The sequence below is a fragment of the Argopecten irradians genome, chromosome 13 (assembly GCF_041381155.1).
Source record: "Argopecten irradians isolate NY chromosome 13, Ai_NY, whole genome shotgun sequence".
NCBI classification, from domain to species: Eukaryota; Metazoa; Mollusca; class Bivalvia; order Pectinida; family Pectinidae; genus Argopecten; species Argopecten irradians.
The window spans coordinates 5,014,626-5,030,698 of record NC_091146.1 but is presented as its reverse complement, the minus strand read 5'-3'; the positions used below and the strand labels follow the sequence as shown (position 1 = coordinate 5,030,698).

Below are 16,073 nucleotides of genomic sequence, written 5' to 3'. Positions count from 1 at the left end.
CACGATGAGGATCACTGGTTCAAGGAACGTCCGCAATTACCGAGCGTTGTTGAGGTGCATCGATGCAGTCATGTTTCATCATTAATATTAGAATTCTCCTTTTCGGTATGATTTTATTTGCATGAAAAACCTACGTATAAATCTATACATAGAGACTTTTATATTAATGTGTATAGCAATTAAAGATTTACACACTCCCACGTCTTCTTTACGCCATAAACTGTGCACCTACATTGAACATACAGGGAGGACATATACTTTTATAACAGTTATAAATACAACTAACGCATTGTTTTATGTCTTACATATCTTAATTTTGATTAACAGGAATATGTTCGAAAACAATTAATGTGTATTACAATACGCGAGTTTCTTTTTACTGACATTTAGACTCTGTCAGATAAAAAGAACATTGAAAATTGGATTTTGATTTGTGTCTTAAATGTAATTCAAATTTGACAATAGCATTTTTATGTAATTAAACTGTTTAGTTCATGACAGGAATGCCGTACGATAACATACGAAATAGATTTTATTCAAAAATGATGAAAAATTCAAATATTTATGATGATTTGCTGAGATGAATGTACAGTTATATTGATTTATCCTATGACTGTTAAAGTGATTTTCATAATATGTATTACTCTTTGTAAAGATATGTGAAAAGGTATTGTTCTCGTAGAATTCTTCCAAATCTCGTGTGTGGTATTTCTGAAATAGACGAGTCGTCCCTGTATTGAATTCCTTAATACACATCGTCGCCATCCACATGCATTTCAATTGTAAATTTTATCTTTGCTCGGTAACAATTATTGTCGTAATTTGCATATAATCCTTTAACGCCTTTTGATAAAACCTTTAATGAATTTCCGAGCTTAGCCTAATGTCTTTCTGTCACGAATGCCAGACCGGATGAGAAATATCTAAAGCACAACAGATCAACAGGGAACCGGAGTTGTAGCAGAAGTTTTATTTCAATAAAGGAGTATCTTAAATTTCCAAGCTCCTTTGAGCAGATGTTCCTGAAACTTTAAGGATATAGTTTAAGGCAGTTTTAATTTTTATTTTCGTTATTATCTTTATTATAAGACAGAGGAAGAAAGACATCTTCTGTTCATGACAGATGTAATTATATCACGTATTTTGTATTTATCTGATTCAACTTTTAAGCTGCACTCCTTTTCCGAAAAAACATAATAATAATCATCACACCAGGCTCTCTATATAGATGATATTTGATGAAAATACAACAAAAATAATGCATAATTGTCTTTGTAAGTCATTGCTAGGGCAGGGGTTCATTAATTAAGATAGGGAACTATTGTTTAGTAATGAGGAAGACACCGAGGAACATCAGACGGTGTAAGATATACAAATCAACATTACATACATCTATCTATATTTATAAAAAGATTGAAGATAAGTGTAGCATTAACAGTAAGCTAATAATGCTTGAAATTCCTCAAATTATCTAACTCGTTTTATAGTTATATTTAAAAAAAAAAAGAGATTTTTCGGTTCTAGTTATAAGTACAATTAAGTCTATATACATTATTTTATAAAACATGTGATATCCGGACTTAAGGGTATGTTTATGCAACAGAGGGCAAGTTTTAATAACATAACCACTACCTTTGTCAGGGATCGAACTCTGGACCTCGGATCAGGGATCGAACTCTGGACCTCGGATCGCGCCAAAGAGAAGTCTTTTTTCAGTCGAAAGATACACTTTGAAATTGTTTCATTTGGTTTTTAATTTGCAAAATTTAGTTCTATTAAGTAGTAAGTTAGTCAATTTTGTAATGCAACAACACAGCAAATTGTACATGTACATACAGAGGCATGATCACGGTATACATATGGAAATGTAAATAATGATAAATTGAACCAGTTGGACTTAATAACTTAACTTGTGAACCGATGATGGTTCAAATCCCACTGCTTAACCTTATTTTGTGACTCAAGTCAATCTGAGAAGGGGGAGAGGTATTGTCGGCTATATAGACTGAAAATTAGGCAAATCATGTAAAAATACTACTTTGCAACATGTATTTTATATGGTTTTACATTTGTTGTAGTAAAAATAATAATGTTGGTGTCCACAGTACCATAGCAAGCCATTAAGCAAAACTGTAAATGCATTCGATTTGTTTTGTATATAAAAACACACGTCCTTACGCCTTTCTGATAGTATCTGTCTCTTGATCTAACATTATAACGAAAGCTTTCCATTGCACAGACGTAACGGACAAATCTTTAAATAGTTGGAGACGATGGTATTCGACGTAATATTGTAAAGGTATTTTTTCTTTGTTTTATACCAATCGTTGCGTATTGATTTGATAAATATATTTCCTTATAAAATCAATGGAATCACGCGTTTAAATGCATTTTCTACCACAATAGTCAGTGTTATTCAACTCTCAGGGTATCAAATAAACGATGCAGCTGTTAATTAACAATTTGTTTATACCACACGTGGTATAAACTCTGTACGCATTCTGATTGGCTGACACGGTGAAATTTGACCGAACTACGTCTTTATGAGTGTCGTGTCATCATTTGTCAACGTCATCAATAATCGAGTGACGTCATGCTATGCTGTGATCGCCGCTTGACGCCAAAACTGCTGTTTTTTTATCAGCTAAAAGCGGATATAATTGTGGTAGAAACAGGTCACACGACTCGTGGTTGTTGGATATGGAATTTATTCCACACTCGTAAGTTATTTTTTAAAAGTTACAAAAGACACTCGCAAAAGCTCGTGTCTATTGTAACTTTTAAAAAATAACTCACTCGTGTGGAATAAATTCCATATCCAACAGCTACTCGTTGTGTAACCTCTATCTATCTTATCAAGTAATATGCCAAATTAAAATCATTGATGTCACTATTATTTTTTTATTCCACCGGGTTCTTCGTGAATTCATACAATTCCTACCCCGATTGAATTGGACTTATACACGTACCACGTGAAATGATAACGTTTGTGCGGGACTAGTATCTCCTTGGTGATGAAACGTAAAAGATTTGTAATCTTTCCGCTGAAATGTTAGCGGGGGATATCATCTCTTGACATCATTCCATCGCCAATAGAAACAATAGTCCCTCATAAACGTTATCGGGTTTCACGTGGTACGTGAATTATCTCAATTATAATAATAATGATGCTTTATTAATGAATTCTTACAGTTAAAAAAAGTTTATGTTTATTTTACCATATACTAGAATGCATATATTACTATATTTGATTTACGGATAAATACTTCTATCATATTGTGTATGTGTTGTCTTATATATGTGTGTGAGAGAGTAAGTAAAGGCATATAAAATAGCCAACCCTATACTAATGTTTAGTTGTCAAATTCTATACAAATGGATATGATTGCATGCTTATAAGTTTGAATGTACATGTATATGTAATGTGTTGTTGATAAAATTGAAATTGAATAAAAAAAAATGTTCAAAAAAAAACCCAACAACAACACTTCTATCAATACCAGCAATAGTTTTTCGACAGATGGAGTGCACATCAACACATTTCTTCATCTTTGTAAATATAAATACTTTCTGATCATTATAAACCGAACCTGTATCAGCAATATATATAATATCAGGGGAAGACTAAGATAGGCTGTGCCTGATGTCTAATACTATTGACAATTAACACATTTTGTCAATAAAACATTTGGAAATCGAAAACACATTTCCACGTACGATATTCCATCGCTATCAGTAAGAAATCATGAACGTTAAATAATTGCAAAAATATATGAAATACAGGTAATATGAAATACAGGTAAAATAGAAGCATATACATGTAGAAATCATTATCGCGAAACTAGATAACCTTGAAAACATCCCTAGTAATAAAAACGTAAAAAATTATCTCCGAAAAAATAAGTTGGTGTGCAGACATCAATATTTTTGTTAATCATCTTTAAATCATATCGAGAAAAAATATCTTAGTTGATATTTTGATCAACTGAAATCATTTACGATTAAAGAATAATGATAAAAAAGTCATAATATTGGGGAAATGTCTTACCTGAATTTTCATGTTTTAGATAGAGCGGGTCAACATTGAAAGTACGATGAAGAGAGCCGCTATTCTTCACCCTGGGTATGAAAAATTAACTCGCATTTAGGAAGTACAATGTAGAATATGGAAACAGGCAATACTGATATCTATCATATAAAGATAATTTCCAGAATACATTTAAAATCTGATATAGAGTATACAGATTCAATTTACTTATGGATTCATTACATCGAATTACAATTTGTCGATGCGGTTTTCAGTGTCGCAAATAATTTCTATTCCTTTTGAATTAAAGTGTAAATAAAAAGCACGAGGACATACTATTCAAATACGAAAGATCTAAATCTGACTTTGATGTCATTATAAACCTCGATTCTAAAGGGCTATTTAATTACTGTCACCAATTTCACATTAATCTAATTCTACCGACATGTTATCATTTTGACGATGCTGTCGACTTAGCCAAAAACGATTCATTTTGAATGTCGAATGTTAAATGGCTTATACTTCATTTTGCAAGATGTCTAAAATGACGCGATGTTCAGTGGAGACAAATTTTAAAGAATCGTTAATATGAAGGACAGTGCGGTCTATTGTTCTAAAACATAGTTCATTCATATATAACGAATACATAAATGATAATGATGCTAGGCCATATCCATGAATTCTCTATTACATGGAACATGTTATATGTATAAATTGTCATACAGAAACCTATATCGGAATAATTGGAGTGAGATAGGTGCTTGCGAGGAGATGCCTTTATGAATGTCTGTTATACATTGGTGGCATTGCTATTGCATTATTAAATCATGTATCATGCAGCAGGTTCGTTAACATATCAAAAAGGAACACAGACAGCTACATGAAATACATACCACATAGCCGTGCAGTCGAAGTGAACCATCAGCCATTTTGAAGGATTAAATGCAATGGAATGCGCATACTCTATTCCAGCCATGAACTTCCGGTATTCCGGGCATATAAACGCTGTTCCGGCATACGCAGCGTCGATATGCAAGTACAATCCCTCTGCTTCACCTGCCAAGAGATTCAGAACATCGGTGACTTCAGATGGATTAAGAAAAATGCATACTTTTACATTGTATTTTATTTCATTTACGTTCAGGTATATATCATTAATTTTCATACAGAGTTCCAGATGAACAGCGATTATTGCCGAAGAAGAGTTTTTAGGGAATTTAGAGAGAAAATTTATATGTACAATGCCTGATATCTTATCCTTATGACTATTGTCAATATTTTTTGAGATTCAATTGAATTCATTAACAGTATAACAGTTTATCACCAAAATTTGTGTCGGTAAAGACAGCAAAACATGTTCATGAGTCAAATATATTGACATGTATAACGTACAAATAGGTCCCAGTTCCGTAAGATTGTCAAATGCACAGGCTCCAGTGGTTCCCAGAGTCGCACAGACCTGGAAAATAGTCAGTATCAGAAAAAATGATGACCCAAAATGGTACTGTTGCAGCGACAACGTTTCTTCGACATTTCATAATATTTCTGAGACTATGTTATTGTCAAAAGTATATAAATAATCAATGAAAAAAAAATTAAAATCACAATTTTTATTTTGAAAGGTACTTGAATGCTAAGCCAAATGACAACAACATAGTCTTAAAAGAGGTAAGTGATTATATAAGTATTTGGAAACACATATTCATGTTTTATTTGATTTTCAACCAAAATGTTCAATGACAAAAACATAATGTTAGAAAGTTTGGCTCCAACAAGCAGAGTGGAAAAAAGTGTGAAAACATATATGTCAGAGTTATCAAGTAGGCTGCGATAGATCGGCATGAAAACCTATAGACTTTATGGGTATGCAGTTTAAAATCTAGTTATCATACAAATGTACATGTATCTAATATGTTTTCTCTTATAGCATTTTCTCATATGGGTGTATTAAAGTTTAAACAGATGTCGTCTGAGACTGTATTATGCAACTACAGATACTTTACAACATCATCAAATCACAGCGTCAACGGAACGGATGGCTTATCGGTAAAAATATAATGTCATTTTTAGAAACCAGTAATATTGTCAAGGAATATATTCATTCATTTTTTGAACTTCATAATTAGAAATTTCTTTGGAAAAAACATTAATTTGTCATCGAATTTTGTTTTCAAAGACATTATGATATACTTAAAACCCAAACAGTGCATATGATGTCTAGTTATTCAGTCTTTATATTAGTTAGATCGTTCCCAGTAGGTATGCATTATTTCTTTGAAAATCATAACGTTACGCTCGCAAACACATGACGTGATATTCAATAGCTACCCGCAAAGACAGATACCTTTGTAACATGCATATTGAGATTATATGCGTTTGAGAAAGAATATCAAAACAACCTGTGCTTATCCATAAAATACGATTCATGAGTAACTACGTTGTTCATAATGCTGTTAGATTAACTACATCAAAAATGAAAAAAATAGATAGAAAAAAATTCCACCTCATGTGGGTTTGCTAAATGTTTTTTCGCCGTTAAAGATCGATGGACGACACTTTGCCATTGTGTATGTTTTTTAGTCATCGCAATGTACTAGGATTGTGAAAACGAAGGGCTTTCCTTACTCCACGTCATTAGGTTGTGACGCTATCCTAAGTGATTTGACATTTTAAACACCACATCTTATAATAAACAGTTCATACACTGGCTTATTGATCCTCTTTTGTTCAGGTTACATCAATAAGCAAATTACTTCCCCTGCCGGATACCACCAAAATGTCTTCAACAAAAATAAGCAAATAAGATATCTATTATATTGACTAGAAGTACATGTATGGCAGATTTGAAGTTTCGATCGACTGCCTTGGTAAATACATTTAAAAGGTTTGTAAACAAAGCCAAATTTAGCGTATGATATAGGGAGTGGGCATTATAAAGGTCCTTGTAATCATTTGATCATCAGATATAAAGCAGTGAAATAGTAATACTTCAATAAAATCTCACGACATCATTCTACTTAACAGTATCAGATCAACGGTAGTAAAATGGAATACTCATTGAAAAATAGTGTGTTTTGCTCTCGACTTTTGAATTGTTTTAAACTTTAAAATATTTCAATAAGGATGAAAAAGATATCGTTATGCATAGGTTCTTAAAAGCTTTGAATTGAATTGTCCACAATGATCATTCAATAGAGCTGCCAGATAATCAGTTCATGATCACTTAATGTATAGGTTTCACACTTACTACTTGACAGAACCAACTCAATTTGATGTACAGTATATACCGAAAGATTTCAAGGTTTAACCCAATTGTATACACATCTGAGTCTAACGACAAATGCTATACATTGAGAAACATTTTTTTTATTTATGTCCCCTTTACAACGGAATAGAGGGCGTTCAGGACGTAACAGTTTCGGTGCATTTAAAAATTCACTGATTATGATTTTATGAAAAGTTAATCGATTAATATTTTTTAATATTTCTTTTTCTTTTGGATAAATTCAAGATTTGTATACAAATATTGCATAAAAGTATAGATTATGTCTTATGATATCATCTTATCAGTTGAAGACTTGTTAATTAACGAATGTTGATGTAAGCAGTCATTCAGACCCATATGGATTGTCATAGATTGTTCAAGGCGTATATTTTGGAATTAAGGATGGCACCCGCCTCATTGGTAAACTCGTTTGTATCGGGGACTTTTATAAACCAGTGACCCAAACTATATCTATATTAAAACAATTTTAGTATTTTCTGCAACATGCATATTTGTATATAACTTTCCAAATATCTGTCTGTTCATAACCTAAAATAAGTGCCAATATCAATGTTAAATGGACTTATAGACTTATAGTCAATTATATTGACTTGTGTTTGACTCTTCACGGACAATGAAACATTAATTATAACTTGTTTATTCATTACACAATGGATTGCAACTAGGTGTTGGATTAACATTTTTGATTAATAGAATTGGCGTACATAGTTGATCTTTCGTTGAAAACAATTTAACGTTTATAAATATAACAAGAACATTTCGTTCGTAGAATATATTTGTTGTTATAAGAATCCCTTGTTATAAATTTCTTAATATAGATATCTTTATATAAGTTACACCACACACGTGATACATGACGTATTTACACGTGATTTAATACTGACATCGTAACAACTAGCACGCAATTAACCATGATGGGAATGGTATACAACAAAGAGTTATATTTCCGGTTCATGAAATGTTTCACACAACGATGAGGATTTGTAGGTAATGTGATTGTTACTTAGATAAGTACAAAAGACACGCTGAATAATGCATGAATGTTTCACCCGAAAAAGGAAGTTCACATCTTCTGTTCTATAATAAATATCAGTCTCTCATCGCAAGATGAAACGAGTCCATAATATTTTCAATCACATATTTACCTATTTAGCTATCCTTTATGTGATTTGTTTTTTGTTCTCATTGCTAAAAGGCCGCGGTAAGACATCATATTTCCCCTAGTCCTGTATCTCCAAAGTTCCAATCCCATGAGGGTCATGTTTCAGTGACTTTCAAATCGATGCATCGAAGTTAACTGGCAGTTAACAAGAGACGCAATAATTTGCAGAGCTGTCAGAATGCAGTTTCGAGTATGTAGGTCGCCACTTGCACGTAAAACAAAGTTAAATTGACAGGTATTTTGTAATGTAGAGTCGTTTTCTGTTGATATAGACAGATAGGGGGAAATATATATGAAGTTAAGTTAGAGAAACAAAAGCGTCATCACATCGTGACTCGTAATGTAGTGTTAGTCGGAATAAGTATTTACATTTCAATCAGATGAAAATAAAATAAACAATGTTTACGTTTGATGCATGGTAACACAAGCAATCAACTTTTTTATAATAGCCAAACTAAGTTTTTAAACATCAAAATTGTCAAGTTAATCTAAGGTTGTATTATTTCATCTTCTATCAATCATCAGTCATTTTAGTTGCTTGGTCAAGAATGTGGAGAAAAAACAGAGTACGATGAGAAAAACCATCAATTAGCTCAGTTCCTTGTAACTGCCCCAATGTGTGTTTCGAATTCTAAGGTAGAGGGTACGGGGCAAAATAAAGGTATATCAAACACCGTTACGTCTTGGCCATCGTCAACCCCACACTTAGCTATCCCTCTCCATGTATACGGTCTGTGTTAATTTCTAGTTATCTATCTAAAAGTGTGGCAGAAATAGATCAGAAGAAATCATTATTGAATTAAGAGCATTCTACAGAAGAATAGCTTTCGAACGTCTTATTATAGTCATGGAATGCAATTATTGTCTTTTTGAACGATGTTTTTATCCATTCTCTTTTGAGGACAAATCGATTAATAATATACTTGTGAGATGTATTCAGAATGTCCGTTACAACCTAATTACTGGAGCCATTTCTACCGTATGGACAATATTTAAGTATTTGTACCCGTCAATCTCCTGGTCTCCTGCTGTTATAAATTTTTCACACGTTTTTGTTTTTGTATTTACCAATTAATGATCTCTCCCTGACGGTCTGGCGACATGATTGACATTTCGATGACTAGTAAGTGCTATGTGTACAAGTTCATTTCTATCGTAAATGAATAATTGAGGATTCCAGCCGTTTACAGCAGGGATAATTCATTTGATCACGGAGCCTCTTTAGTTAAACGGAGTTCTGTCCCCCGGCATATGTCTAATCATGCTGATGTAAAAGCTCTCTTCTGATCTATGAACAATGCTATCGACACAAACTCTCGAGTGATTAAGAATAAGTTCCGGTTTGTGCGTGTCATGCCTAAATAACGATCTACACGTCGCTTAGAATACGGAATCACATAAGATTCGATTCCAGAAATGTCTGATGGATGGAGAAGGAAATGTTTTGAAAAGTTTAAATAAAAACTAACAATAGTTTTCCAAGCATTTGGATGTGCTATATAAAACATTTAAATTCTATACAAGAAAACTAAATAACATTGGTACCACTCCAGAATACAACGCGTGGATTATCTGTTTTTGGAACACGAAAAAAATGTTTATATATAGGAAAATATTTAGACATTGTTAAGGAAACTCGCTTCCCGTAATGAAATATGATTTTAATAAATAGAGGATTTTACATGAGTGGCGACTATATATGAAATTTATCAAATGAAATCATTTATCAATAATTTGATATGCCACGAGCCTTTAGGCGAGTAGCATATAAGATAATTTAATGAGTTTGATAAATTTTATATCACATAGTCACGAGTGTAAGATTCTATCTATCATATAACTTTTTATAATAGCGATATAAGTAAAACTAGTTATGTGCTAAAACAACGAATTGGTTATATGATGACAGGTGTCAAGATTAAGTCATATCTTCGTTGGTTTATTGAAGAAATAATTGTAATGACAGGTGCCTGTGTCCGAAAAAAATAGTGACATAACATGTATTCAGTTATGCATTGTACAGATTTAAAGATAGCAACTCAAAACATGAGAACGAAAATTATATCTGCAGTATACTAATCTGCTCTTATGACCATGAAGTGGTGAAAACATGGGCAATGCTAACGTCCTTATCTGTAGACTGTTTTTGCCTTGGAATCAAAATTCATCTGTCATAAAAGTTGATAATGTGATTAAATTTGTTATTTAAAACAAGAAAAAAATCATTTCGCTCTTGTTTTTAAAGTCGTGACGAAGTTGATATTTTCAGTTTATGTTAAAGTTATATGCGCCGTGGTTGGTTGAAAATTTTGCATGCTTATTTTTCTTAATTAATCTATTGAAAACCGTACGGTTTGATGAATTAAGCCGTGAAAATCATTCAAATTGCTTCAGATGCCTTATAAACGTTAGTTACAACACAGAAATTATGAACTGTTAAATTGTTTTGTTTGCTTTATGTATGTTTAGATGGAAACTTTCCTGCAGAAATTGCTTTACAGTTACTGATGACACTGTAAAATGTTAAATGAAATTGTAGACTACTGTTTGCCTGCATGGTCTGATTGTAGGTGCTCCTTTCGCTACACTATTGATGCATATATAACGATTTTTGGCAGTACTGCAAAAGTTATCTCCTGCTCTTATATATATTTGTAAGATTTAAACCAATCCATTGAAAATACTGTAAATTTCAAAATGTTAGTAACTTTTGGCGATGAGTAACATATTTATTAAAAGCTTATCTTGATTCGTGAATATGAATCATGCGGCACATATGACTTTAAAGGAATATATGCGGTGATATAATATAATAAACGGTTTTTCTCTAATTGATTGAAAACAAGGACACGTGACTTATACGGATTCTGTCATTCACATGACCCACACTAGCACATAACCCATAGACTGGAGGTTCAAAATGAAGTTTAAATACTCACAAAGAACGGTATAAGTCCTTCTTCACGGTCGCGTTCAATGACAGTTCGGAGACTTTCTCCGCGCATGCTCAGCTGATCATCGCTACACACGAACCGCATTTTCACAAGCCCTATAAGGCCAGCCTTCTCGACCGAGGAATGAGCCTGGAAAAGGTCATATGAAAAATATCATGTTAGCAATAAACACATAATGCTTATCAGTCAGATACAAAAATGCTGGTAAATACTTATCCGTTCTAAAGAAAACCCAGAAAAAACAACTACAAACACATATATGAAAAAATGTGTTTCCATGATGCAGTTTGTTCTGCAGTGATGCTATAGATTATCTTAATATTTGCAATTTACTTTATTATAATTTCACAAAAAAATCAATATCATCATTGTTTGAAGCATAAACTATGAGATAACAACATAAGACGCTATATTAATAATACTTTAACAGAATAATTTAGATTTAAGGCAATGTTTTTTATTTGGAAATGATATATCACTTGGCGATGGCGTAGGACTTTGATTGGGGTGATTGTTTACCTGGTCAGAACAGTAGGCGACCAGCCTCGCATTGATCTCAGCGTCGTCTAGTCCCGAATGTAAACACTTGTACTTTCGGAAAACCTCAGTTCTTGCAGCAAGTAAAGCGATGAATGTCGAATCACTCGCCGTTAACTAAACATTTATAAAGTCATATTGTTATTCTTTATCAAACCATGTTAAGCCCGTTGTTTCGAAAACGGATTTTATGAAGTTTTTAACTATCAGAATTAAGACTTGAACATGTCTATGGTACTTTAACTATTAATTTTACATTCTTCAAAGGAAAACTTTAGTCTTGTTACGATGATGTTTTTTAAATTTGATTTCATGTTTATTAAAGCCGTGACGTCAAACGGACCTGAATTACTCCGCCTCCCATTGTCTGTTTGTTACTGTGGAGAAATTCCGACGGAAGGCCAATCATTTTCCCCAGCCAGTCCATCACTATCGTCTCCAGCTCCGTACAGGCAGGACTGGACGCCTTAAATAAAGAATGGATAATCATATTTTATAGATTTGAAACGCATATTGTTATAAAAATAACTACTAGATCTGTGTTACTGTAGTTACATTGTATAATTTGAGAATCAATTAGAGAAGTAAAGATGGATGAAATCAAATTATGTTGAATATGATGATCATTTGCAAGCTATTCCTGTTTGGGTTTGCTCCTTTTATTTTAAAAGCATCTCAACTAAGTTCAGGCAGAAGTGCATCTTGGATGTAACGGTAAAGCTTAAAACCGTTTAGTGTCATATTGATATTGAATCCTCGACGGACTTAAAAACGAGGTGGTACTGTGTTTTTTTATATCGTCACGTCTTACCATTCTGCAGCAATACTACATTCTGAGCACCTGTTTCCCAACATATTGAGTAAACTTATTACTATAATCCAAATCATTAAACACTAAACAATAACGCTTTTGGTCTAATAAATACGTTGTTCGCAAAGTGTATTCGGTCGTTTGCATTACAGCATATTAATAGCTCCATATTCCCTTCATCGATGCCTACTGTTGTATCCTATCATTGTCGGATACATGTTATTAGAAGTCATTGTACTTCATATTTATGTGTTAATTTTTCAGTGTGACAATTTAACGTATGTTATACATACAATAAGCTTAATTTGTTTGTTTGTTTCTTTGATTTATTAACGTCCTATTAACAGGTATGGTCATGTAAGAACGGCCTCCCATGTATGCGATGTGTTGCATGTATGTTGTGCGAGGTGTGTTTTGGGAGACTGCGGTATATTCATGTTGTGTCTTCTTGTATAGTGGAACTGTTGTCCTTTTGTAATGCTAAAACACTGTAGCATGCCGCGGAAGACACTAAGCAACACACCCAACCAGATCACATTATACTGACAAAGGGCGAACCAGTCGTTCCACTCCCGGTATGCTGAACGCCAAGCAGTAGCAGAAACTACCAATTTTATAGACTTTGGTGCGTCTCGATCAGCGGACAGAACCCAGAGCCTACCTCACAGGGGCGAACAACAACTCATATCCCTCTTGTTTTTCATGATATAATTTTTAACATCAAGCTTCAGATCTAAAGAGACAACCTAGTTCCCATAAATAATATTACTATTAAGTAGATGTTAAATATATCTCATTTACTTTATAAGTTCTAAACTAAATCTATTTGGGTACATTGGAGATTCTTGTTCTAATGTCGTATCACAAATGATCTGAATTCGGGGTCTTGGTAATCCATCAAATTGACTTATCAACTCACAAAAAAATTTAGGGTGAATTTCACGAACGGAATAGTTTAGAAAATGTCAGAATCATTTCTGTGTGTATAGTCATTTACCCCTAGAGCGAAACATAGTTAATAGCATAGGCATTCTGTGACGAAATGTCAGATGGAATGAATACAGTTGAACATCATACTTGGATGTTGCCAGATCCCCATATAAAATAAAGTGAGATTAAGAACCTATATACACATTATTAGATTGAAATTAAATCATAGGTCATCATAGCCTTGTCACATCAAAGCAATTGGACGCTTAACCTAGATACGCAGCCATTGTCAATAAAATATCCTAATCCATACAAGCGTTTATTAGATCACAAATAATGACCCGATTATCAGAGATACTCGCACAAAGATAATGATATTCAAGGAATTAATTGAGTTACCCTGCTAGATGAGTAAGCCGAGTTACATCAAACTTACCCACGTGAATCCAAGGCAGTTGATAGCGTCAGCCAACATGTCCCCTAGGAGTGATGGGAAAGAGTTGAGGGCGGGAAAATAGGCGTGCATGTACGGACTCTGCCAATGCGTAACCTAGCAACGAGAGAAGGGTTATAATGACTCTTTGTAATAATAAAATTAAAGAATTACAAGTCCTATGGTTTATATGTAAACATCACATCAATTGTAACATATGTGGATAATTATATCAAAAGTACCAAATAGGAAATCCATGCATATCATAGCGGATATTAAACGGATGGCCAATACGTAAGACCGTACAATTGCATTTTTGTTCTTCCTTAAAACCCGTACATAAAAACTGTATTGAAGTAGGAGGATGCATACATTTAGACCAATCGAACGTCTCTTCGTCATTACCATGGCAACAGAGGCTTTCCAAAGATAAACAATGACATTCGGAATCCTTCCAAACTGCTTACTATATCAATATTCACTGACATCGGATGATATCTAAATCGTAATTGTATTCGTTTCCAAATAGCAACACAAGTTTTGAAATAATTTGCAATATTGAAAAGGTTCTATATTTTTCAAGAATGTTATATTTTAAACTAGATGTAGAAATCAGGAAGGGATATTCATGAGTCTTTCGTACCTTTCAATTCAAAATTAAAACTGACATATTTTCTATAATTAGGCCATTTTCAGACAGTTTACGGGTTAAGACTTTTGAAACACTACTTAGCCAAAAGGGCAAAAGTGAAAGCGAGTCAAGAACACCGTTTACAAAAAGTTCTTGCACATGGGTAGAAAGGTAAATCAGATTACATCTTAGTTTCTGCAGCAAATGAAACAGCTATTACGTAGTTCTTGTCGTACAGCACTATGATATACATAATATATACGTATGCATATTATTAAATACTATTAATGGAATATCTGGAACTTTCTGTTTTGTGTATTATGTCGTATTTCATATCCGTATCTTGTTTTCTGTATTTAGAAGGTAACTTCCGGTTTCCGGGAGAAATAATGGAAATTTGAAGAACGAAGTTGCTTCGATTTATCTTTAATCATATCCACGAACATCGCCAACCCAGTACAATGTTTACTTTTATACACATCAATTATAACCTCATTCATATTCTTGATTGCTTGTGAGAACGACAAGTGAGGTAAAAAATAGAACACCGAAATCATATCCGAACATCTGCATTAACGGAGTTATTGGGATATGTTTGTTGTTTATACAATAACGCTATCTGTTTAAATGGACGAGTGATTTTATTCAATATAGTGTGTGATTCACAGCGCAGACAGCTAGTTAAATATATCCCTACGCCATTGGAACTGGTCGGACCAAACAACAAAACCCATCCATCACATACGTGCCAATTTTAGCGGTACCGTAGATCAATGATATTTCGCTGATTTGTAAAGTGTTTTAACTTTGTATAGAAATTCTCAATATGGAAAGTGTAAGTGATATTGGAAATGATAAAACTATAATGGTAATGGTAGTAGTAGTTACGTAGTTTACATATTCGTAAAAAATCAGTACGCAGAGCGATATAGCTGTTCATCTCTTACTGTAACGTACAATGTTTTATGTACAGTGTAGGTATATCATCATCTTGACTGTTGGAACATCTAGATTGCTGAGACCTTTGGATGCTATTTATACACTAAGAAGTATGTTACACAATGTTTAAAATTTGTTTATACATTTCAGTATATTGCAAAAACCGGAGGTACAGGGCGGATATGTAGTTAAATAGTCGTCGACGTCTTGTGCAGTAAACATTTATATATTATTTTTAACTGTTTTAAAGACAAAGCTACCATTATGACATCGCCGATCTTTTCATTTCTAATTTTAGACTTGTCTTTTCAGTAATTATGAACTCTATGTCTTCATCACATTATGTTTTTTTCAACTTTGAAG

General features: G+C 33.2%; 1 protein-coding gene across 1 annotated transcript in view; it reads right to left on the bottom strand.

Annotated features, from left to right (window-relative positions):
- Window positions 1–16,073, bottom strand: part of LOC138306220 (aromatic-L-amino-acid decarboxylase-like) — a 45,912-nt gene that overhangs the window by 6,129 nt on the left and 23,710 nt on the right. Inside the window, exons 4-10 of the mRNA XM_069246622.1 lie at window positions 14,144–14,257; window positions 12,310–12,432; window positions 11,949–12,083; window positions 11,415–11,558; window positions 5,420–5,486; window positions 4,921–5,083; window positions 4,049–4,119 (exon numbers count right to left, since the gene is read on the bottom strand). Coding sequence (XP_069102723.1) covers window positions 4,049–4,119; window positions 4,921–5,083; window positions 5,420–5,486; window positions 11,415–11,558; window positions 11,949–12,083; window positions 12,310–12,432; window positions 14,144–14,257 — 817 coding nt within the window. The remainder of the gene's footprint in view (window positions 1–4,048; window positions 4,120–4,920; window positions 5,084–5,419; window positions 5,487–11,414; window positions 11,559–11,948; window positions 12,084–12,309; window positions 12,433–14,143; window positions 14,258–16,073) is intronic.